This window comes from Aspergillus tubingensis (genome assembly GCF_013340325.1).
Source record: "Aspergillus tubingensis WU-2223L DNA, scaffold_7, whole genome shotgun sequence".
In the NCBI taxonomy this organism is placed as follows: domain Eukaryota; kingdom Fungi; phylum Ascomycota; class Eurotiomycetes; order Eurotiales; family Aspergillaceae; genus Aspergillus; species Aspergillus tubingensis.
In genome coordinates this window covers 1,149,536-1,174,988 of record NW_023336281.1, presented here as the reverse complement: position 1 = coordinate 1,174,988, position 25,453 = coordinate 1,149,536, and the positions used below count along the sequence as shown (strand labels likewise).

At 52.8% G+C, this 25,453-nt stretch overlaps 4 protein-coding genes across 4 annotated transcripts; 2 read left to right on the top strand and 2 right to left on the bottom strand.

The window, feature by feature from the left end:
* Positions 1-1,110: 1,110 nt before the first annotated feature.
* AtWU_05350 (CORVET complex membrane-binding subunit VPS8) lies at positions 1,111-6,000 on the bottom strand (the record flags this gene model as incomplete). The annotated part of the gene is made up of 3 exons (XM_035500460.1): positions 1,111-5,129; positions 5,187-5,622; positions 5,674-6,000. 3 exons carry the CDS (start codon positions 5,998-6,000, stop codon positions 1,111-1,113), a joined length of 4,782 nt encoding a protein of 1,593 aa, XP_035356353.1.
* A 1,719-nt stretch (positions 6,001-7,719) lies between these two features.
* Positions 7,720-8,683, top strand: AtWU_05349 (uncharacterized protein; the record flags this gene model as incomplete). The annotated part of the gene is made up of 2 exons (XM_035500459.1): positions 7,720-8,266; positions 8,322-8,683. The coding sequence occupies 2 exons, from the start codon at positions 7,720-7,722 to the stop codon at positions 8,681-8,683; spliced, it is 909 nt and encodes a 302-aa protein (XP_035356352.1).
* Positions 8,684-8,954: 271 nt separating this feature from the next.
* Positions 8,955-12,224, bottom strand: AtWU_05348 (DEAD/DEAH box helicase; the record flags this gene model as incomplete). Its single annotated transcript, XM_035500458.1, has 9 exons — positions 8,955-8,986; positions 9,064-9,178; positions 9,235-9,655; positions 9,711-10,157; positions 10,210-10,371; positions 10,424-10,595; positions 10,645-11,125; positions 11,182-11,364; positions 11,421-12,224. The coding sequence occupies 9 exons, from the start codon at positions 12,222-12,224 to the stop codon at positions 8,955-8,957; spliced, it is 2,817 nt and encodes a 938-aa protein (XP_035356351.1).
* Positions 12,225-19,762: 7,538 nt separating this feature from the next.
* Positions 19,763-25,080, top strand: AtWU_05347 (DNA-binding E3 ubiquitin-protein ligase SNT2; the record flags this gene model as incomplete). Its single annotated transcript, XM_035500457.1, has 3 exons — positions 19,763-20,528; positions 20,629-21,112; positions 21,171-25,080. 3 exons carry the CDS (start codon positions 19,763-19,765, stop codon positions 25,078-25,080), a joined length of 5,160 nt encoding a protein of 1,719 aa, XP_035356350.1.
* Between the last annotated feature and the right edge of the window lie 373 nt (positions 25,081-25,453).

The window sequence follows — 25,453 nt, the reverse complement described above, 5'->3', positions numbered from 1 at the left end:
TGAACTGAAGAGTATATTTTGTTTTTCTTTTCAAGGAGAGGTAGAGGAGAAGTTTGAACTATAGACCAGCTAGAATGATGTTTTCTTCCTCTGCAGAAAAAGGTGATCGTGAGAAAGGAATGAAAAGAAGTAGATATTTATATATGAATGCGTATAACGTGTTAGTAGTATGCGAGATCTAAGGAATGGAGCCGCAGCTCAATCGTAGCAGCTGCAGCAGAAATAGGCAAAGGAATGTTGGTCTAGAGACGAGGTATCTGAATTCGTCGAGCCATGGCCGTGAACAGGATTTATATATGGCGCGACGCGCGCGAGAGAGAGAGAGCGTAGAAAGTTTAGTCAAGAGAGAGGAGTGTAGAGACAAAACGCCGAGATAGGGGGCCCTCGGGCCTCCCCTCCGGGTTTGGTCAAGCCTTTCAGACACAGACACTAACGATCTGAGTGGCGCCGACTATGAACAATCCACAGCCAGCCCACCGGACCAGAGCGCAGGACCAGTCGGCCAGCTGCGAGGCCCATGTGGATTGATTGATTGATTGAGTCGAGACCGTTAATTAATCCGCGGGCCAATATAGGGCATGAAAACGGGTAAGCTAGAAAATCAAATGCGCCAGTGACAGGCGATCGGGCACATTCCGGAGTTGAGGGTTTGGCCAATAAAGGCGTGTAGAACACCATTTTGAATGAAAGTTGCTGCAGGCTGGGCGTCTAGTCAAACCGCGCGGAGGATGAAGATCAGTCCCGAGATGGGAAGGATTCCGCAAGCAGATGCAGGCTTGCAGCCCATAACCCGAGATTAGGACAGGGCCACGCGATGCATCGGAAAGTCCAATCAAGAGGGCCTGACAGGGAGGAAAATAGGAAATAGCCGGCAGCATCAGCAGATGAAATCCCCGCCCGGATGCAGCAACTGGAATGCCACTCACCAACGTTATTTTGTTTTCTGTCAATTTGAATGGCCTTTTGACAGCTCGCGGGAATTTGCCTCCCTCGGTCAGCCGATCCTGTTAGATTCATTAAGATACAGAAAAAAAAAATTGACTAAGACAATAAGGAGATAGTAGAGATGAAGGTAAAGAATTAGAAGAAAATGCTATTAGGACATCGTCGTCACGCTGCCATCGCTGGTTCATTATGTACAGGACACATCGGGCATGCCAACAACTCCTCCCACTCCGATCCTCCTCGGTGAAACGGTCCTCCACGATGCTGATGCTGATACTGATGATGGTGTCGGTGCTGGGGATGCGCAGGGTGCGCAGTAGTCGAAGAGTCGACCTCCAACAGACATCGCCGGTGGTACAGATGCCGGCAGGAAAAGATCACGACCGGCCCAGCAGCCACCGTCGCGTTCTCACCATTCACACCCTCACCATCTGCTGCGGCCGCATGCCCATCCATCAGCGGGAGCGGCTGACCTGCATCGGCGGCCTTGCCCTTCCCCCGCGCGGTCGCCGGATCATGTTGTGCATGAAGTCGTTTCTGAAGACGCTGCTCGTGCGTCTTTTCCTGTTTCTGCTCCCACGCCTGCCAATACTGGGGTCCAACCCCAGGTCCCCAGATGCGCTGCCGGCAGATTTCACAGACCTGCCCGCGTGGTCGCCATCCCCGCTGCCGTAGTCGCGTCACCTCGTCCACATGCACAAACAGGTCCCGGTCCAGCATGCCGTTGGCCAGTGCTAATAGGGATTTCTCATACGTGTAGGCCGAGAATATTGATGCCAGTACCGCCCGTAGTTCCAACAGGGAGGGCGACCAGCTGGCCGCCCGCGTGAGGAACGCCCGCAGAATGCGGAGAAAGCTCATGTCGCTCCGCTCGCTGCTTGATGATCCACCAACCCGCACCGTACTGGACAGCAGCGACGTGAACACCTGCTGCACCAGGGCGCGGAACGCCGACATCAAGTGGCTGGTTGCCGGAGTCACTGGGGCTGCACGCTCTTGCTGCACCAAGCCAAACACGCTGCTGGCCGTCCGCACGACGGCCTCGATAAGATCTAGCCAAAGGCTTTCGTCGAAGGAAAGAGGTTGCTCCAGATTACCCTTACCCGTGCCATTCCATTCCACCGCACGTGAATTCTTTGCCGTCTTGCTTTGCCCCTGGCAAAGCCAGGTTCCCACTCGCGTAAACTTGTCAAGGGACTCAACGAGATGGTCGATCGCCTCCGTCGTACTGGCGGAGTCGGGGCTATCGTGCAGGTTCTGTAGAATGCCTACCAGCCCTGACTCAAGAGTCCCCAGGTGTGTGATGAGACGATCCATCGCGGCCCGCACTTGACCTTGTCGAGCCAGCAATATCACGGCCGCATCCACCACCCCACTCTCCTCCATGGATGGCAGCAGTTCCTCCAGCCGGACGTCTCCGACCCGTAGATCATCTACAAAGTCGGCAACGCGAGACGGGTTATACTTGCAGAGCAGCTGCACATATCGCTCGACCATCCAGTTCTCGATGGGCTTGCCCTGTCGTCCCTCCGCCACAGACTGCAAAGACATGCGCACCACAACGCCTAAGTACTGGTACTGCCGGCCAGTGTCGTCTTTGAGGATGTTAAGGAAGGTCCCGTGGAGTTCCGGTGCGAGCCCATGCATCGTCTGGGCGGTCTTCTCCACATCGATGGCGACCAGCTGGCCAGCATGCTCTTTGACCACGTCGACAACATCACGTCGCTGCTTCTTACCCAGCCCTGAGCCAGGACGAAGGCAGTCATGGAGACAGGTAAAGATGGCCTCCTGCTCATTCGGATCTTCAAGGTATGTGCGCACTAACTCAGGGTACTGCTTTTCAGAGCGGTAGGTAGCTTTCAGAATCCGGAAAAAGCGTGCTTCCTTGTAGAGCGGGATCATGCCCTGGACGTTGGGGGGATGGTAGAAAGACAACAGGTACTCGGCGCTCAATTCGCAATCGTCGGCCATATCCAGGCTCGGATATCGGCACAGCCGCTCCAAGACCTGGTGAAGAGTGCTGCCCGGGAGGAGAATATATTGTGGATATTTAGGAAGGTTGCGCGCAAGGAACATATCTAAATAAATGGTATCAGATGCATCGAAGGACTGAGTCATAACCTGTAAAAGAATGCTGATGAGATATTGTCGGTTAATGGACACTCCCCGGACAGGAGTCTCATCGGGTTCTTGCTCATTCAAAAAGCTGTCCTCAAACGCCTCGTTCATCATACTCATGAAACTGGATGTGTCGAATCGCAGCATGGCCTGGAGCTCGGGAAACGACCCGCCTGGCTGAGCTCGAGCCCCGGCTTTGGTGCCAGACGGTTTGCCAGAGAACAAGTAATCGTACAAGGTTGCTTTGGCTCGGGTCGCCTCGGCGTCGTCCATGTCTGCCCCGGTAGGATAGACACGCCCAGTAAAAACGAAGGAAAGATAAGGGAACATCTTCATCGCATTAGTATACCGCTTGAGCCCATCCACTGACTCCCCATTGACGAGCGCCTCCGGTGTCGGAATGAGCTGCAAGAGCTCCTGCAACGGGCCCACGTAGTCTCCCAGGCAGCGGTTCCAGACGTAGATAAATGCGTCGTACAGATTATGATGCTTGCACAGCGAAGTGGTCTGGTCAATGTCCATCGTGGCGGTATCCAACAGGCAGATGATCTCTTCCAACCGGCTAACGCTGTGGTTCGTCGCGAAGTGATTGATCAGGGCCTTCACGGCAGTCGGAGGAAGAGAGCGGACGGTCCCCTCCACGATATACGGTTCGAGCGCATCCAGAAATATCCCCGGTGAGCCACTCTCCTCGTACCAGGTAAACACCTCGTCCCAAAGGAAGTCCTCCTCGGACATACAGACGCACGCCGCGATGGACACCTCGGCTAGTTTCTCAAGCTGTCCGTTCCCCAGTCTTCCGCTATTCGCTTCTGTATTCCGCCCAAAGGCATACTTCAGCGAAGCCGAGATCATTTCCAGGAGTTTCTCTCGAACCAATGGCTGCCTCAGTGCATCCTCCTCCGGTAATCCAATGGTCAGCTTCTCGGCGCTACCTTGATAGTATGATGTCGCCAGCTGGATCGCACCGATAAAGTCACCGGCTTCCATGAGGGCCAACAACCGATCCGCCCAGTTCGACAGGCTTCCGATCAGCATCTCGTTGAAGCCCAAGAGAAACAGGCGCCCTTTGTAAGAACGGAAGCTCATATAAAAGGCGTCTGCCACCACTCCATGCATCGATGTATCCTCTTCATTGAACTGCTCGACCAAGTTATGCAGCTGCGCGGAGAACAAATCCACGTGGTAGATGTGCCGGTTGAGGAGGTCAACAGCCTCCGTAACACGCATGGTGTGGTCCTCCAGTATAAGCAACTGCTGTGTGATAGTGAGCACTGCCAGCACTGAGCGGCTCAGCCATTGCACGGCAACAATCGCCTCGTCGGCCTTCCATCGGCTCCTGGGTCTGAAGGATAGGCTTGGAGGGCGATCACGGCTCGGCGACTCGTCGGTTTCCACCTCCGAGACATCCATAACCGTCAGCACATTGGACCAACAATATACAAGCTTCGTCTTGGAAATCTCCGAATCTTTGCCCTTGAGCCTGATGGCGGGGAACCAGGCAAGGGCTCCAGTCATGGCGCCGTGAGCTGTAACTTCTTTCGGACGGGGCGACTTGTGTTGTGTCTGTGCGACAGGCGTCGTCGACACAATGACGAGGAGATACGGTGTAAGCATGGCGACCAAACCTAGCGAGTCGGTGGATTGCTCGACATTGCCGAGCGGGAGCGGCGAGAATGCCAGGACCGAGCTGGGCTTTCGCGGTCGGCTGCCTTCCGCGAAAACCTGAGGATAGCGACCCAGAATCCGAGTAGTCTTTACCGTCCGTCCCATTGCGCCCATTCCTCTAGTAGCAAGGTGTGAGAAGGCCATTCCTCGCTTATCTGCAGATACGAGTGCCGTCCGTCGCGTTCCCAGAAAGCCCACATGGATGACCGGCGCACCCGCGATATGGCCGTCCGATGTTCGAGTCTCAATCTGACTAACAGGTAAGGGGGGAATATGGAGGAAAGGCCGTGCTGACCGCGAGATCTCCCAGGTGAATATGTCGCCCGAAGTGTGGCCTCCAGCAACCGTTGAGTGGTCTGCTGACAGCGCTAACGACGTGATCGCGCCACATTCAATTGCTATATTGTGCCCAAGTCAGCAGCAGGGACCTAAGATGAGCTCAGTATCAGACGTACCCTTTGTCCCAAGTCCAATGATGGTCTTCAGGTTCTGCTGATAGTCAAATACCAGGATGATGCCCTTGGACGTACCAACCACGATGGACGTCGAAACGACCATGCAGGTGGGATGTCCAAAGTTCCGTTTACCAACTTCCGAGAATGCCTGCCCATTGAGCTTCCTCAATCTAGTCCATTGCACAACATCCCACGGGCCCAGAGGGGTGTCCGCGCCCGAGTCCACGGTCCCGGGCGAAAGATGGCTAGTAAGGGAAGATTTTCGGGAGTGAATTTGGGCTAGAAATGGGGATGACGGTCGGAAACTGACTGGCGATGCAGAGGAGAGTCTTGACTGGAAACGACGATCGAAAGGGCGATGGGAAGGACTGGGGCTGAGGTGAGGAGAGCCGCGGAAGGCTAACGCGCTGCTGCTTCGCGACGATAGAACAGAGCCCTATTCTCATCAGTGGGGAGTCAGGGCGGAACAAACATGGTCGCGACCAACATGCAAAGAAGGGGTATCATCTGGCGTCGAGAGGGTCTCATCCATGCTACCGGGAGCGCCGGGCTGCCCGGACTGCGGCGAGGATGGCAGGTCGGTGGTATCGGCGTCAACAGGAGGGCTTGGTTTTCCCGAAACATGATTTTCGCTGGCTACGCCGGGGAGATCCTCCTCGAAGTAAGCCATTGAGCCATGTTCCGGTGGTTGCTGAGCGTTGGCATGATCGGAGACGCCGTTGTGGGCGGGCGGGGAGTGTTCATCGTCTTCCTGGCCCAAGTCGAGCTCATCCTCTCGTGCCCAGTCATTACTGGTCTCGATCATGGAGCTCATCGGCGGGATGTTCGAATGACCATCGCTCCAACTGTCTTGTCTAAGAGTAACAATGATCGCAAGGGGATGTTGAATGGAAGCTGTACGGTGAGGCGCCGATGGTCTCAACACTCGATGTCACGAAGCTCGAACGGGGCAATAAAAGTGGAGGCTGGCCGGGATCAACGGGGGGCTGGATGTCAGGTTCAGGGCGGCGGTAGACACTGGGAGAGAGCACGGCGAGGAGACGCACGAGCTTTTCAGGTAAGATAACTATGATGCCGAGTGGGGTGAGGAATGATCTGGGGGAAGAAGTAGAGGCTGCGACAAGCTTGGGTTGAACTGGACTGGACTGGAGGACGCAATGGAGAAGGACCCGGCCAGGCAGAGACCAGGCAGAGATACCGGAGATACCCACCGGCGAAGGAGGAGGAGTTGGTATCGGGGTATCTTGGTACGGTTACCGTTACGCGATCTAGTCCCAATCCGGAAAGGGGGAGAAAGTTCAATGTTGACCATGGATGCCTGGGTGCCTGGGATGCATGAATGGCCATTGTCTCGATAACTTACAGATCAAAAATAGAGTTGGACAGATACAGTGCATTTTCTTTCTTATTTCTTACATCTTGGTAGTATATTTACCTAATAAGTTCCACAAGACCTAGAGATTCCCCCTCTTGAGTGCTTGGACAGCAAAACAATCCTCTCTCACGATTGATGCCTATTCCACGTGGACGGTTTCGGAAGAGACATCCAATTCATCACTTCATCGGAGATGTCACATCCTCCCAGTGCCCAATACTTAATACTCCGCGCACTTATCGCTGGGATCGACTCTGTGGCTGGAGATTCAAGTGTTGCAAAGCCGAGGTAAACATGGGGGACCCTTTTCTATGCCTTAGGCATCTACCACCCCCAGACGAGGGAACTCTCCTCTCTGAGTTAGTTCAGCACCAGAAACACCTATCACAAAGGAAACAACATGAGATGGTGAGGATCACGGGGATATTCTTTCCCCCTTACGTCCCATCATGAACCAACACGGTGCGTCGCTGTCAAGCTTCTGACCTGCATGGTGACGGGTTTCATGTGACAACAGTCCCTCTCTATTTTCCCCTCATCAGGTCTTTCTAAGGGAATGCAGGGAGAATGGTCATACATATCCCATCATGTTTCCAACAGTCAGCAATTACTCCCACCCAGGAACTTACAGTTAGCGCCCCCGAAGGCTAGGCTAAGGATCTGCCAATATATTCAACCGCCTGGCTCCGAACCAACCACTCGTTGTCTCCTTTACAACCCCCCCGCTTGATTGGATTGCAGTGGCATGGTCAGCATTCACTAGTTCTGCACTCGGGGAGTTAGCTCATGGGCTTAGAGCGTAGAGTACTAGTATTAACTATTGACTGCTCTCCCGCCCGTCCTATCATGATGCTTAGCCGTGATTGCCCTGTCGGTTGGTGTCCGGGTTGGGGTTATCACACTATCCCTCATCATCACCCGTGCAGGTCACAAGCTGGCAAATGGCTCCAACAAGCCACTACTGAATTCATCAGCCATGGTTGGCGCGGTCACTTTAGCAGAGGATGGGATATTGGGTGGACATCGTACAACAAGGGCCAGGGTATAAATAAAGCCGGCGCATTCCTCATTCATCGGCGTCCTCCCTGCCTGTTACGGCAGCGCCCCTGTCGAACACAGCAATAACTGCGTCTGAAGGACCTGAAGCGCTCTTGCATGATGAGGTTCCCCCCACCCATCCTCTTCGGCCTAGCGGTGGGCATAGCATCCATTGTGCCAACCGTCGCGCAGTCTACCTGCAACGGCCAGGCTGACTACTGTGATCGCCGCTATTCCAATGTTACCCAGGTCGGCGCCCACGACAGCCCCTTCGTTGGATCGCTGCTCTCCGATAACCAAGATCTCAGTGTCACCCAGCAGCTGGACCTGGGAATCCGCTTCCTCCAGGGCCAGACCCACAAGTCTGCACTGGACGATACCATCCTCCTTTGCCACACGTCGTGCCTGCTGGAGGACGCGGGCAGCCTAGATTCATTCTTAACTACAGTCAAAACCTGGATGGACAGCAACCCGGATGAGGTGGTGACCCTCCTTCTTACGAACGGTGATAGTTTATCGGTCTCACAGTTCGGCGATGTCTTCAACAGCTCCGGTATTTCAGACTATGCATTCGTGCCGAGTTCGTCTCCAAACACTTTGGCCATGGATGAATGGCCGACCCTACGAGAACTGATCGGAAATGGCACGCGGCTGGTGTCTTTTCTTGGTAAGCAGTAGCCAGGCAGGCGTGTCCTGAGAGGCTTGTTTGACCAGGTTTCCAGATTATGGCGCCGATACTTCGACCGTTCCATACATCCTCGACGAGTTTGCGTACTTCTTCGAGACCCCTTATGACGTGACGAATGCGACCTTTCCCGACTGCAGCATTGACCGGCCCGCTGGTGCGTCGGCCTCTGGACGGATGTATATTGTCAATCATTTTTTGGATGTCGACATCTTGGGGATTCTCATTCCCGATAAGGACCATGCATCCGACACCAACGCAGTGTCGGGGTCTGGGAGCATTGGAGCCCAGGCAGATCTGTGCTACTCCATATACAGCCGCTTGCCCAACTTCATCCTCCTGGATTTTGTCGATTTGGGTGAGCCGATTGCGGCTCAGAATGAACTGAATGGTGTCTAGAACGCTTATTGTCATCCTTCCGAGCAGCGTGGCTCCGGATTTACCAACCTCATTGGCATGCTATGTAAATCTAGCAGTGTTCTATCAAGTATCTTACCATTCGGAGTATAATGAATGCCGTTCTGCTCATCTGTAAAGTCCAAACGAGGCCAGACCTCACACTGCGAGGGAACGTATAGATCTATCGTTTAGACGAAGTCCTTTAGTCCAAAATGTCGAGCAGATAGCGCCAAACCGCCCCACTTTAACTTCCAAGACACTTCGAAATTGTTCACTCGTCTAATTCAATCTGCATCTCGCGTTCTGTTATAATTTTGGGATATCTAGGTTAGAAATGCCGGGCTGGAACAGTAGCAGGTAGCAGAATCTTCCATACGTACCCCAAATCCTGTTGGCCGACGCAATAATGACTTCTGCCTTAGCAAGCAACTTCTTCGCATAACGCTCGGCCTCCGCCGGGTGCAGCTGGTTTTTCTGGGTCTTCCGCGGGTTTACCTGTAATTTTTGGTTAGCACAGCCTCATTACACTTTGCTATCAAAGCTTGTCATACCATCATAAGTATAGGGACAAGGTCCTTTGCATCAGCCTCTGCCAATGCTCTTAGATTGCGGAAACCATTTTCTCGGAGTAACCTGGCCGTCCATCCCTTCACGAAGGTAACCTGAGCCATTTCCAGCAGATCAGCGCGCGCCCCAGCCTCCAGACGATCTCGCATATGATCCAAGACTGCCGCAAGCATGCCCCAGTTCATTCGCTGGCAAAATTTCACTATACCCGCAGCAAAGCCATGACATTGTTGTGCCAAGGTTTGGACTGCTCCCCGCGGAATCCGATAGCGATTGGCTACTGCCGACAATGGCACTTCGTTACTCAAGTCCCGAAGTTGAAAGGCCGTGTACGCTCTGCGATAGATCCTGGCCTGGTTAATCTGTTCTGGCGTGTTCTCCTTGAGCGATGCCCCACTTTGCGCCCTGCGAAACCGTTAGCGCCTTCATGAACGATCAAAGGGGTTGTGAGGCAAAATACATCGTATTCACGAAACCTGGACTGACACCAACGAACTGCAATGCGCGTAGCCCACTCTCATCGAGGCTGTCCAACTGATCGCGAAATATAAGCCAATCGATCGGGGTGGCCGTGGCTGCTTGCAGGGGCGTGAACAAGTAGAAGATGTGCATATCGCCATCCATAACGAATGCTTGCAACGCCCTTCTCAGCTCCTCGTAGACAAAGAGACCGTCTTCGGGCGCAAACGCCGAAGCCACTACCGCTTGGCCAAGTTGTGTTGATGAGTACGATTCGTCGTCGTTCAATTGTACAAGCCCCTCGGTGGCTAGTTCTTGCAGCGCGGAACCCATGATACCGTAGGCTACCCTTTTATCCACCGTCAGGTACAGAAGGGTACATCTAACGTATTCCTTGATAGCATCGTGACCGGAGACAAGCCCGGTCGCAATAGCTTCCAATAGTGCCCTTGTGGGAGGTGAGCGATCCATTCCTCAGAAAGAAGGAGTTGAGAACTCACCTCTTGAGTCCCCTCTTTTCCGGGGCTAGGCAACTTTCGATGGCGGGCATTTCTGCTTCTAAGAGGTCGCAGACCGCTTGTAGGTCGCTATCCCCACATATCAGGTATGTCTCACCCGCCTCATCTTTCCCTTTGCGGCCAGCTCTTCCACACATCTGTCGCCTTCGCGAATATTAGCCGATAGCACACTATTTTCACTACAAAGGCACCTTACAGCATTGCGGGCCCTACAAGTTCCCTGCCCATGCGTGCTCCATTGATAATAACCCTCCGTGCAGGGAGATTGACTCCAGCCGCAAGACTGCAGGTCGCTATGAGTATACGCAAGACACCTTGGTCGTATGCCTGCGCTATCAGTTCGCGCTCCTCTGCTGTCATTCCTGCATCTATACGATAGCTTAGCATATGCGTGGAATCGATGCGAATGGTACTTACGGTGGAACCCTACTCCTCTCACGAGCGTCTTTTCGAGAACCGGGTCCAAGCCGCTAGGTAGACTGCGTAGATCAGCAAGCAAATCCAAACGCTTGCTGAGTTCATCTGTGTTCTCCGCAGGTGCTGGCATTGCTTCGCTTATAACAGCTGCTTGGGTCTGGCACATATGCCGACTACCGCAGAACACCAAGGCGCCATGCCCGGCGTCGGCTGTGTCGATTGCCAGAGCTACAGTCGAATTCGTCATGGGATTTGCAAGCTCGCGGAAGGTTGAGGGGCGAATAACACGATCTGGAGGCATGCATTCCATGAGAGTTGCGTTGGACATCGACTTTAGCTTAGAGATCGTTTGGAAAAGCTGCCTCGAGGTTGCTGCGGGATAGATTGCATTCTCATAAACCAGGTAATCATCAATCGGGATTGGTCGGTATGTCGACACAAAGTAAGCGGCATTCATCCACTCAGCAAGCATTTCTGTGTTCTTGGAGTCGTCAGAAAGATCGCCTTAAGGCTTGCGAACCGAGTCTAAGATCATACCGATAGGGTGGCACTCATGCCAATGATTTGGGTCTTCTGTCGCAAGAGGAGTAGTTTGGTGACCATGAGTTCTAACAAATACCCGCGATGTTCATCATCCAGCATATGTAGCTCGTCCAAAACGACTACACCCAAGTCGCCAATGCTGCATTCTTCAATGGCGGAATTGATTAAAGAGTTCGCCTATGTGACAACTATCAGAGATGATTCGTGACCTCGAGGACAAAGAGATAAAGCACCTTCTCAATCGTGCAGACAGCTACGTCCGTGTCTGCCCAGGATGCAGCAGTCCTGCTTCCACCATAGTACCCAGTGACACGGATTGATCGCTGGAGCTTGTTCCACCGGTTGTGGTACGGTTTTTCATTGGCTGCTTGGTCATCAGCATCATGGGTGATTTTCTCGACATCCTGTACGATGCGTCTGAGCCACTTGAGCTTTTCTTGTACCAGGGCAACATAAGGAAGGACAAGGATAGCCTTGCGTCCGGGGTTCTCAATGATACGCTTAAGCATCAAAACATCGGCGACGAGAGACTTCCCCCCGCCCGTGGGGGCTGTGTAGACTAAATGTCGGTCGCCCTTGAGGAGGCCTGGCGCTAGAAGGCATGACGCCTGCCACTGGTAGATACTGCGAAGCCCAGCTGCGGCAAAGTTAGCCACCAGTCCTGGAGGCAAGCCATACGTGGGGTGATTCAAGGACAAATAAGGATTGTGTGCCGGATCCTGGTCGGTAGGGAACACATTCAGCTGTTGACCACGACACGCCGGCGGCGTCTCAGCAACCGGATAGATGTCACTGGCGACCAGACGGGCCTTGGGAAGGATGAACGAGGGGCGGATAAGATCTACCGACCGGCCAACCGCACTAGAAACAGTCGTAGGATGTCTGACTCCCACTGGCCTGTGATCATCGTCTGCAGTAGGGTCCGGGGGTCGCTTGTTTCCAGCCAATGGGACTACCTCGAACGTCCGCTGGCGGGCAATATCGACGGATGTCTGAAAGCCATAGGTCTGAAATGGCTGCCCAGGTGGTGCAGACATACCTGGGTCGACGTTTAGACCTCTGTACAGCTATGGCGGCTCTCGTGGGGCTCCCATACGCAATGAGATTCATGGAAAGTATAATATGGTCGGAGAGTGCCCAGGCAACATTGGAAGGATGGCTAATCCCGGTGGGACAAGAACTAGCTTGATATAAACGAAAGACAACAGAAATGAGAGGAATAGATATCCAAGCGTGTTAAATACTCAGCCAGACCAGATATGATAGTACTGATGATGGTGATGATGGCAGCAACCATGCCAGAACCTTGGCGAGACCTGTTTGTGGTGGTGATGGTTCTGGCAGGAACGCGGGTGCAACGCGCTCGTTTCGGGAAACTGCATCCCATCCAGTAACTAAGTAAAGATGTGGGTGACCTATCGGCCTCAGGCACCACAACCCCGAACTGCCTTCTCGGCGAGCCTAAGGCCGCTAGGTGGTACTTACGTACACCACTACATACTACATCCTGCAAAGCCTGATAGGCCTGAGTTATTCTGCTGTGAAATGAGGAATGGATAAATAGCATAAAGTTCATACCCAGGGTACGATAAACCAATGATAATATCATAGCGACAATTAATATTGATAGTAGTAGGTGTGATGGGCTCTTTTATTTTTCTGTTCCCGTGCGGAAACGTTCCTGGATCGGCTCACCCGCTAATCGGAGCCCTGCTGATCCGCCAGTCGAAAGGAATGACTTACCCAACGGAGGTTGGTCGTGTGCTAGTCAATAGCGGCATGCATCTTCCGTGGGCAAGTGGCACTGGCCATATGGTGCCTAGCAGCGTCCCCGGATATGATTATTCCTCCCCGTACAGGCGAGGGAACTGAAGTAACGAGTCCGGCAGCCAAAATATCAGAAGCAGCAATATGAAATGAAGACAACGGCGATCGCATTGATCACCACGAATTTCGTATGTACTTCGATCAGTCAGTAAGTAGGTGTCCAGTGTTCACTAACCCGGGCAATTCCACCCTGCGACCCAGTTGGGGGGCACAGACGTTAGAAAGAATCCAGCTGCCACGCTATTCCTTCTTGTCCCGCGCGCGCTCTGCAGACTAAAGGTAGGTGAGTAAGCAAGGGTGGCCGGAGAAGAAGCCCGGCTATCAGAACCCAACATTTATTATTGATCGCTAGTTGAACTTCATGTTCACCCCCCTCTTTCATACATACCTTCCGACAAGCATCGGGATACTCTTCTGGGAGAGTGGGAACTGCATCAAACCTGCCTCCAAGAAACAAACTTTTACTATGGAACTTACCGCATTAATATGACAATATTTCTCTCTGAGCAACACGATTGTCTCGTGCGGGCTGGCTGCCTGGGGTCACCTGACGATTAGGATCATAACAGCCTTTTGGCTACGGAAGAACTAAGGTAAGGCCAGGCAGCCTCCGACTCCATACGGAGTGCTAAAATGCGGACCTGCGCAACACGAGTCTGGCTTACCGAGTATTATTTTTTTTTCTCATTATTGACACGCCCCTTCATGGGTTGGTTCATGTGCACCCTCTCCTCACATCCCGCGTTGTGAGCCTCTTGTGTACAGTCATCATTCCCATGAACCTACCATGCCATGTATAATAGTGAATTGCCGTGGACATCAACTTAACTCCTCAAATTTTATCCTGGGAATGCTCCGGCTCAGCTCTATCTACACTGTACATGGTCGTTTACGCTGAAGTGGCCAGAGTGTCCCAGGTAGACGGATACCTCGGGCCAAAGTGCCATTCTTCTTCAACATTATTGAACCGGAGGGCTATGGGCCCGAAAAAGAAAAGGAAGGGTGAAAAAAAGGAAAAGAAACGAGGGAAAAAAAAGAGCAAAGAGGGAAGAAGCCCACACCCCCCAAGTGATCCACCCACATGTGGCCACTCACGCTTAAGCAGACTTGATCAGACTTACATTCCCCGTACACCGTATCATCATTATTCATGACAATTAGGGTGGTTCTTCCTCACACCTTTACGAGTTTTGTTTTGAGCAATTTGGAGTGCTCTTAGTTGAAGGAGAATTCGGCGCAAAAACTCAGCTATCACACATTAAGTCCACGAGGGCTTACCTGAGCTGAACCTGATCTTGTTGTTCATGTGTACATCGTAACACATTAGTTCGTTCCTTCCTAGGGCCCTCTGCAGGCACTAGTCAGTTCCGAGGTGCCAGACTCCTTCATACCGTCCCCATCACAGTAGCGCGCTCTTTAGCATCGGACGATCGAGTCACTTTGCCGCGTCTACATCTTACACGTTTTTGGACGGTCGGTTGGGTTGAGCAGAGGCAGCCGAGCATTATAATTGGGGGTGGTGTTTCCGGTCATCAGATGATGATCATGAGGAATCAAATCACTGGGACCTTCAAACTGTAAATCCCCAATGTCTCTGGTTCAAGGATCGACTGCGATTTAAATTAGCCCCCCAGGTATCGACAACTATTATATCAATTCTAGTAAGATGTGAGAGAGTGGTGACAGGATAGTGCGTCCGGCTTGGTACTACACTGTAGTAGCTGTCGGTTTTGGCATTTGAAACACCAGAGCCGACCAACCCCGGTCAATCTACCTTTGACGGGGAAAGACTATCATCTCCAAGCCACAAGACCATCCACCGTACCTAGTTATTGCTTGCTATTTGAATACCAGGTCCTATCTGAAGATACCATCAATACTTGGATGGAAACTACTTTATGGCCACCTCGCAGATGCGGGGTGCAAACCATTTACATGTTGCTTGGGTTAAAAGGAAGGGTAAGTGCCAGCCTTGCTGAGGGCTGTAATGTGGCAACAGAATCAGGACGTCCAGCGCGGCAACCAAGTCGCAGTCTCATTGGACCAGGTTGACTGGCGGTTTCTGATCCCAGGAGTTTCCAAGGTCCGTTGGTCGCCCGGAGACCTGGGATGCCTTCCTGCTGGGCTTATCGGGGTGATGGTGATGATGTAACTTAGGCCGGCTTCAAATTGATCGACCTCGTAAAGTACGGGAATAGTGATTATCATTCCTCCAGGCACTTGGGGAAATCCAGATGATTGGGACAGAATTCCCCGGAGCACTGGTCATCATCCGAAATATCTACCTAACCTGCTGCCATCCGGCCGGAACGTCCCTTCGGATGAGCCAAGACAATCGAAAAGGAAAAAAAAAAAAATCCTCGCACCCAAACGATCCGCCGTCGCGCGGGGGGGAGATCCATAGTGAACCATGAGATAAGGAGTAAGTACCTTACTACTTTAAGGAGTTGTTGGCTTGCTAGGATTAGGAAGGCGAGTTGAAGTGGTATCATTATTATTATTATACCCTAGACCAGGCGCTAAGGGTTGGGCCAAGTTCCCGCTCTGGTGGACGGATTACTGTTATCATCACCTCATAGCCGCAGCTGGACCACATGCGCCCACTCCTGCTTCTTTTGCAGCACAGCGACAACCGCCGTCAACTGGATATCATTTCTCCCTCTCCCGCGCGTTCTTGAACGGCTTCTCCCGGCAAGACTGGCCTCGCAGGCTAGGATCACACGGAAGTGATAGGAGTGAATTTCCGCACCGGAGGGGGCCGTCAGTTCAGTGGCCGAGAGTGGGTAGGTTCACATAAGAAGGCCCCGGGCCTGCCTGAGGATCGACTTTGTGTCGCTGCTAATCACCACTAGTCAATTAGCATTGCAGGTCGAAGGGAGCCATGGAACTGGCACCCTCCCTCCCTCACCCTTTTCTGTCTTGTCGCTGAACCGAGTTTTCGGTTGTCCGCCTAAGCTAAAATGGCTTAGCATTTCCAGCACGTATCCATGCCTCCAGTCTCCGGTCGTACAGGACCACTTCTTTGCGCCAACTTGCCCCTCCCCTTCCCTTAGGTCAGTCAGTAAGAAACCACCCCCGGGAAAATCTCTCTCAGCATGGACCGTCGGTCCAAACTCAAAGACGGTGAAAAAGGCGAGTCCGGTACCATGTTTTAACCTCGATCGCCTTCTGGCTGGCCACCTGCTTGCTAATTACCGTCGAGTCGCCTCTGCTGCTGATGTAGTAAATGCTCTCCGCCTACGAGATTTCATACATGATGCTGTTGCTGTTGCTGTTGCTGCTGCTGCTGCTGCCACTAACACCATAGATCAGCCGCTATATCTAAAGTAACTAATCTATTTTAGACAAAGAATTTATTCAAGTTCACGCGATTTCATTTCCGATGTTTATCGTTGTTATTATATCTTCCTATACAACTCCACAGAGTGATTCACTAACTTTGGAGGAGGGGGTTGGGTGTTCTGCAAATAGGAGGCCCTGATTAGTACGTAGTTCCAGAACACCCCGTAACAATGCGGTATCACTGCCACGAACGACCTCCCATACCATGCCTTTACTCTCCAACAATCCCCCGCCCACTTTTCAACTTGAGATTTTACATGACAAGTTCAAAGATAATCGTTCTCCATATGAACAAAAGGAATACAAAAAAAAAATTAGAAAGGGGGAAAATTGAACTGCGAGAAGAAGAACCTTGAACCATTTCTTTTCTTGTCCAGCCGACCCTTCTCCTGGTTACGATGCTGACGCCGTTTCCGTTGTCCTAGACTGAAACAGACGATATCCGCTGCGCCTTCGATGGCATGGATGGGACGGATGGGTCCATCTGTCCACTCGGCACTCACTGCACAAGGACTTGGCGCTCTGGATTTCAGATCCAACGCGCATGCGCTGCCCTACGTGACAACATTCCTGCCACAGATTCGACATGCCCTCTCGCTGGTTCTCCTGGCCACGCCTCATCTCCTACCTGCAGTGTCTTTTTCCCATGCTATCCATCTTACTTTTAACTGTGTATTGACTGCCCGAATGTAAGTAATAATGGAGGGAAGGAGAAGGACATGCATAGATCCAGAGTATAATAATGATAATGAATGAATGAATGCATGACTGGATATGTGGATGCGTGAAATATGAATGAATGCAAAGATCGTTTGACCCGTCTTTATCATTATTGTTATTATTATTATTATTATTATGATTATTATTATCTTTTCTCTTGATCATTTTCCTTCGGTTCTCTCCCCCCCGTTGCCCTTCTCCCCTTTGTCCGTCTCATGTCCTCTGTATTTTGATTATTTTTATTTTTCTTTTCAATTTTACCCTTTTTCCTTTTTACTTCCATTTTTCCCCTGCTGCTTAATTTTAGGTTTCCAGGTCCCTCCCCAATTCCCCTTCCCTTCCATTCCCAATACTCTCTCCCTCTCTTTCTCTTCTCCCCCCGTTCTTCAATCGCCATGGCCCCTCTCTCCCGATATCATCATCATTCTTTCGCATTCGGGTCTTTCGGCCCACACAATCCCTTTCTCTCTCTTCCCCCCTCCAAGGGCCAGCGACTAATATCCGAGGGAGAGATCTTTTACTAGTACGAAAGTAAATCCACTAAAAACCCAGCGTCCCGACGTAGATCACCCAACGGGTCAAACACGCCGCCGCCTGGACGAGCAAGGGGAGCAAGGTGCTATAAAAATAAACCCCGAAGCCCAGACACGGATATCCATTCATACATACATCCATACAACCATGTATTCTACATAATACATCCATTGTAGACTGTTGGAGTAGGTCAAACTCATGGATATTTTTTTTGAACAGAGCGGGAGGCAAAAAGTAAAGCGAGCGAAGGGAGGGAAACCTGGGTACTGTCCGAGCTAGGTATCAAGACCGGCTGGGGCCAGCATGAGTAGAAATGGCCGGGATGGGGATGTGCAGATAGGACGAAGAGCCGATAGAGCAAGTTATGTGCCAGAGAGGAAAAGCGAGAGGGAGGAAGGGAAAGCAACTATTCATCTGGTTCATGGGAGTGGATGGAGGATCCGTCATATTAACACATCGGGACTAGGGGCGAGGACGTGGACTGGTCGGGATCCTCGACGGCTTTCCTGATTCTTTCTGGTCTCTGTCTCTCTCTCTCGCGCGCGCTCTCTCGCTCTCTCGCTTTCTTCCTCTTCCACTCCTACTACTACTACTTGCTGCTGTTGCATTTCCCATTTGCCTGTCCTTTTCCCTTTCTGACTTTTGACTCGCGTTTCCTTCCGGGTCACGAAAGAAGTGCCAGTTTGGTTACTATTGCTGCTGGCTACTATCTTCGCCTCCCCTCTCTTTCTCTCTGTCTCTCTCCGACATTCACACCCATCCATCCATCTTCTTCCCTCTTCCCTCTTCCCTTTCTTCCCTCCCAATCCCTCCAAACTATCTATCTATCCCCCCTCCCCCTTCCGATCAAATTACGCTTTTACGACACAACTGCTTCTCATATTACTCCTACAATTTCCTCTCTCATCACAACGTCATCCCCCATCCCATCTGTATGGATTTGTGCTTTACTTCCATGCTTGGGTAGTCCCGGTCCAGCATACATCATCCTCCATCAATCAATCAATCAGGTCCCTACTAGTGCCGATTAAACGACGGCTCTTGTATCTAGCTTCGCTACTTGCCTGCCCCTACAACACATTACGGACTGACTGACTCCCATAACTTCCTGTGGTCGTACTTTTCTGCCACCTCCGCCGACTGGAGAGATCTGACTGGCTGGTGGTGCAAGTACTGATCTTATCCTGTGCTCACCCCACGAGTCTCCCAACGCCCTAAGTGGCTCTACTGCTTGTTTGGCTTCCACCGCCGCTAACCTTCATTTTACTACTCCGACGTTTCCAGCGACCCTTTCCCTTCTTTCTTTCTTCCCTCACTCACTTCTCTCTCTCTCTCTCACTTTCACTTGCTTTTCCCTTTCTCTCTTCCTCTTCCTCCTCCTCTTTCGTCTCTTGTCTCTTTTCCCTCCTCCCTCCTACATTCTTTCTTTCTTCCCTCTTCTCCTTTTCGCCTCATCGTTCATGCAGTTCGGTAGTCTCTCCTCCCCGCCGGTCTGCTTTATTCCTGCTTCTTCTTGTTGTTCCTCTGTAATCCTTCCGCCCCGTTCGGGTTGGTGTTGTTCTTATCACTTTCCGGAAGCCTGTCGATCTTGATATTCCGCACCCTGTGGGCGTTTTCCAATTTTTGCCCTTTTAAACACCCACCAATCTTGACCCTTTCGGCGCCCTTGCGGGAGAAACTAAAGTGAATCGGTCCCGACAAGCAAAGCTGCTGCCACTTCTCCATTACATTACGCTTTCTGGGTTTTGGCGGGTACCATTGATTGACGGTTCCCCAGTTGCTTCGGGCAAATATTTGCAGTGCGAGGCCTGATCCATTTTCCCTTTTTCCTCTTCTCTTTTTTTTTCGTGTTCCCTTTTTTCTCTCTTTCTCTCTCCCTTCCACCCGGCTGCAGAGTTCCCCATCTCATGAGGGATCGACTCTCCGTCCCGGCCCGTTGCTGAGCTTTGCATCTCCGCGTCGTCCCCATCCAGTTTGGTGTTCCCTTTACTCTTTCTATCCTGTGGACATTCAAACGCCAACCAACCACGCCGGAGGTGCATCGCCCACTTCTTTTTCTCTTACTCCCCCCCAACAACGCTACCCTTTTTCTTGGTATTATACATCTCCTCTTACTTGAGGCTATTTTGGGAATTCCACTAGAGGGTTGGCCATGGCCCCGGACAGGTCACCATCCCAAAAGGCCCCTCTTAATCCCGGGAAACCCAACTCATCGTCGCCATCTGGCACATCCCGTCGAATGCCCACCCCTGGCCAGACTTCCCGAACGGGGTCGGTAGAGGCGCCCACCCCCCAAAGTGCCGCCACCGGCAACGACCTCACTTCTCAACCCATGGCTGTCAGCGCGTCTGCTTCAGACGTCACCGCGACGGAACCTCCCAGCGCGTCGACCACCCCGGCGCCGTATGGGACTCGCTCCAGAGGTCGCAATGCCGCTCCCCGCCCCAATTATGCGGAAGATCGCGACATCGACGTCGACCTGGAGATCGCCCAACCAGTTTCCAAGTCCGCCAAACGGAGTAGCGGTGTTTCCGGCAGCTTCGTCAATGGCGTCAAAGCCGACAGTGAGGAGCCCGTCTCATCGGCAACGTCGCGGAAGAGTCTAACGGCGGTCAATGGTGCCAATGGCGCGGCTGCTGCCAAAGACTTGATTCCTGGCACTTCTTCATTTTCCGCCAAGTTCGAGGAGGGGGCGGCACCGACCTCAGCCAACTCTTCGTCCAGGAAACGGAAACAGCCGGCCAGTTCCACCACCTCTAATGCTGCGAGTGGGAATGCAGCCAAGAAGATCTTTACGACGGCCCCAGGACTAGCGTACAACCCGGCCGAAACCAACATGGTCAGTTTCGAAAGCCGCGGTGCCTATCTAAAAGATGGCAAACTCAGAGCCGATGACGGCACAACCTACGCCGTTAATGGTGAGATTCACCTCCTTGATTTTTCTCTATTTATCTATTATGTTTTTACTTGATAACCTTGCTGCTGTGACATAAAATTATACTGAGTATTCTCATCTAGACCACGTCTACCTGATCTGTGAACCGCCGGGGGAACCGTACTATCTGGCACGGATCATGGAATTTCTGCCCTCCAAAGATGCGCCCTCCGGCCCGATCGAGGCACTGCGGGTGAACTGGTATTATCGCCCACGTGACATCCAGCGCAAGGTCGCCGACACGCGTTTGGTCTTTGCCTCCATGCACTCCGACACATGTCCTCTCACATCCCTACGCGGAAAATGCCAGATCCAGCACCTGTCGGAGATCACCGACATCGACACGTACCGCAAGACCCGGGATTGTTTCTGGTACGACAAGATGTTTGACCGATACATCCACCGCTACTACGACGTAATCCCAACCAGCAAGGTCATCAACGTCCCGGGCAACGTCAAAAAGGTTTTGGACGAGCGCTGGAAGTTCGTTCTGGTCGAGATCGGCCGACGGAAGGAGCTCACCAGCGCCGTGAAGACCTGCAAGCGCTGTAGCTTGTACGCCGCAAGGTATACCGATCCATACTCTCTATGATGGGCTGATTCAATCATACTAACATTGGAATAGCAATGACTCGGTTGATTGTGCCGTCTGTCACAGCACTTATCATATGTACTGTGTTCGACCGGTACTGACGAAGAAGCCGGCCCGTGGCTTTGCTTGGGCTTGCGCAGCGTGCAGTCGCGCTCAAGAACGAAAGCTCGAGGCACGGAATACTCCGATATTGGGTGAGAATCAGCCGGAAGCTGATGAGGAGATGGTCGAAGAGGAGGAGGAAGAACCCCATGGCGCGACGAATGGCACCACAAGCAGCACTCCGGCACCTGTGGAAGAAGAGGTGCGTCCGGCTACAGAAGAACAGGTTGCGCAAGCCAGAATGTGGCCCTATCGCTATTTGGGAATTCACTGCCGTGTCGAAGACGCCCTCGATTATGACGACCGCATTTACCCGCGCGCCAGTTCGCGGTTGGGTCCTCGGCATCAGGCCATGGTGAATGCCTGGCCTGGAAAGCCGGTGGAGTATGTCAAGCCTATCGACATCAAGAAAAAGTATATGCGAGGATCCGGAGGTCGCAAAGATTCGAAGCTTTCCAAGGAAACTGTTGCCGCCATCGAAGCCGCCAAACAGGAAAAGGCCAACCGACCGAAGTGGGTCATGGACGAGCCCCTAGGGTACGTGCGGCGCGGCGAAGACGAACCAGTCACTGTGGGTGGGAAGCAAGTCCGCACTGCAGAGCCAATGTTCAAAATGCCCACTGCAGACCAGGTTCCATCCTCTCGGGGCGAAGACGACGCGCCTGGCTCCCATCTCAGCCTCGCCGAGCGGGAAAAGTTCGTGGACGATTACATGGAACGCGCCAAGGCGTTGGCTCCCCAACTTGGGGAAGAGAAATACGCTACTAATTTCCTCGACAAGGCTCTCGAACTACTTTACTCTAATAGCTTCAATGCCGACGCGGCTCTGGCTAAGTTGAAGACGATGAACAAGTACAAGGATCTCAAAGAGCCGCATCTACGCCCAGAAGAACTGAAACTCTTCGAACAGGCAGTTTCCAAGTTTGGGTCGGAGTGGCGGAATATTACCAAGTACGTGGGTACTGTGCCTCACTACCAGATTGTGAGGTTCTACTACATGTGGAAGAAAACGCCGCGTGGTCGTCAAATCTGGGGCGCCTATGAAGGCAGACGGGGCAAGAAGGAAGCGAAGCGAAGCAGTGCGGCGAAGCTAGTGGACGATGTGGCCGACGATCATGATGACTCGGCATTTGATAACGACAAAGCCGTCGAAAAGAAGCGTGGGTTCCAGTGCAAGTTCTGCTCGACGCGAACCTCCCGTCAGTGGCGGCGCGCCCCAGGTACTGCGCCAGGCACTACTACCTCGAGCGAGCCTGCGTCGAAGCAAAAAGATAAGGGATCACAACTGACTGTGGCCCTGTGCTTGCGCTGTGCATTGCTATGGAGGAAGTACGGTATCCAGTGGGAAAGCGTCGATGAAGTGGCCAAAAAGATCGCGCAAAGTGGTAACAAGTCCTGGCGTCGCCGAGTGGATGAGGAGCTTCTGACTCAACTCCTCGTCTCCACCGAGACTCCCATCAGTATTAACAGCGCGACTGCAGCGACTGCGGCTTCAATCGGCGTCCCGGTGAACGCTAACCCACAGGTGCAGCAGGAGACTACAAAGAAGAAGGGGGGGCGGACCACCGAGAAAGACAGCGCTGCGACATCGACAGCCACTTCCGTGGAGCCAGCTCCAAAGAAGAAAGTCGCTGCGGACCGCATCCCTGAACCTCCACCAATCGTTCCCGATCCCCCTAGGGCCAAAACGCTCCCATGCTCCATCTGCAACAAGATGGAGCCGGAAGGCGACCAGCATCTGTCTTGCCGTGACTGCCGCCTGACCGTGCACAGAAGCTGCTACGGTGTCAGCCCGTCGCGGAACTGCGTCAAGTGGCTTTGCGATATGTGCTCGAACGATCGCGACCCCATGATCTCGACCACGTATGAATGTGTCCTGTGTCCGGTGACCTGGACGGAGCATGAATTGATGGAGGCGCCGAGGTCGACGCACAAGAAGAAGACTGAACGAGACCGGGAGAAGGAGCGGCTGGAAAAGGAGATGGTCAATGAAGCTATCAAACTCTACCGGCAAAGGCAAGAGGCCGTGGGCAAGCCCATCGGTCCTCGAGAGCCATTGAAGCGAACGGCCGGCAACAACTGGGTGCATGTTACGTGTGCCATGTGGACGCCAGAGATCAAATTCGGCAACGCAAAGGAGCTCGAGCCAGCTGAGGGATTCAGTCTGATCCCAAGGGATAGGTGGCGCGATGTGTGCAAGATCTGCAAGAGCGATAAAGGCGCATGTGTGCCGTGCCATTTTAACAACTGCAACGCCCGTTTCCACGTCGGTTGTGCATTCCAAGCGCAGTACAAGTTTGGGTTTGACATTACCCCCATCAAAAGCTCTAGAAGGGATACTGTGAACAGTGTACGGCTAGGAGAAGAGGTTGGATCGGCCTCGGCGGGGATCTGGTGCCCTCATCATCCAGTGTCGGCGACGATCCATGAGATCGGCGAGCCTACAGAAGAAGAGGGTGTCAACGCCCTGCGGCGGTATGCCGAGGCATACAAGCAAGCCGACCTGACCTTGACGGGAACCATTAGAAAGGCGGCATATGTGCAACAATTGGTCAATGTCTCACATCAGACTGCGACACCTTCCGCAAACCGCCGAGTCTCCTCTGTTCACAGTGTCACGGCACCCCCGGTGGTCTCAGCGGCTCCAGCAGCACCAGCAGCTTCGACAACGCCAAAGGACAATCACAAAACACCAGAGGATGCTCCGGATGAGATGGTGATCGATTCTGAAAATCATGCCCCCCGGCCTGTCACTGATACTGATGTGACGAGAAAGTGTGCGCGCTGCTCGAGTTCCTTCAGCCCCAGATGGTGGCCTCTGGATAAGTCGCGACGCACGACCGGAGTCGACCACCGGACGCCTCTGCTTAACGGGGTTGGTCTGAATGACCCTGTGGGGTCTCGGTTCAGCACGGCCTCTGCAAGCCCTCCATATCTCCATCAGACTCCATCCCAACATGGTCTGCCGCGTCTGAACGGGGAGTACAGTCCAGAGAAGACTGCTTTATCGGCGGTCAACAGCGAAGGATCGCAGACTTTGTACGAGTGCCACAAGTGCCATCTTAAGAAGCCGGTGGCCCAACCCCAGCCATCGCCCGAGCCTCGTCCATCTCCCTACTCGGCACAACGCCCGGTCCTGCCTGCGCCCAAGCTCACCGAGTACCACAACCACCCGTTTGGCAATCACCATGGCCATCCGCCGCAATCTGGTGTGCTTCCTAGACCGATGGGGCTCCCTCACGGCGGCTCCGAATGGCACCCCGGCTATGAACAGCGTCCGGCGGATTTTGGTGACAGCAAGCTGCGCAACGGATTACCTGTCCCTGGCTATCGGGCAGCAGCACCACCGCCGCCACCACCGCCCGCACACCATATGAACGGATTTCCGCCCACCCCCTCTCATCATGCTCCACCGCTATCCCATTACCCTCCGGGATCCCACGCCCCTCCCCAGCCATTCCCCACGCACCAGAGCCCGTATGGACCTGTGTCAATGCCCTCGCCTCATCTTTCCCATGCGACAGGCCCTCGCCCATATGCTCCGTCGGCATCGCCTCCGGATGTACAGGCGACAATGGTCCGGCACTCGCCTCAACATTCGCTAAGCGCATTGAATGGTGGGCCCCCGCCACGTGTCTACTCTGTGGATCGCGTGCTTGGGGCGCCAGCACAGTCGCCGCCCGTCTCGCAGGCACATATGGATCCACGAGGACCGACGCCTCCGGTTAAGCCAGAAGACACACCGGTTATACCTAGCGCCGCCAGGCATACCACGGCCAGCGGGACGAATGGCGGGTCAGGGGCTAGTGCGAGTCCGTCTTTGAAGAATTTGCTTTCCTAGGACGCGAACATTTCTTACCTGCCACTGGTATAGAATACTCACTCCGTGTATTATAGCGCTTTCTTTTTTTTCCTTTTTCTGTTCCCATTTCTTTAACCTTTTGCATCATTCTCTTATTGCTTCTTGATTTGGGGTCTGTTTCTGTCATGGCATGGTTAAAAATGGGGATTGGGATATTATGAGCTTTCTCATCAGCGTGATTTTAGATTTCCACTTATGAAGTGCGGTTGTCTCTTTGTGTCATTCAATTTCTTTTTCTCTTTTCCTTCTGTCCACCATCTATCTATCTATCATCTGGCTTTTTCCAAAGTCGTCTCTTGTATGTTTTTGATAATCATGAGAAGGCGCATACTCGAAATGTTTTTTGAATGCC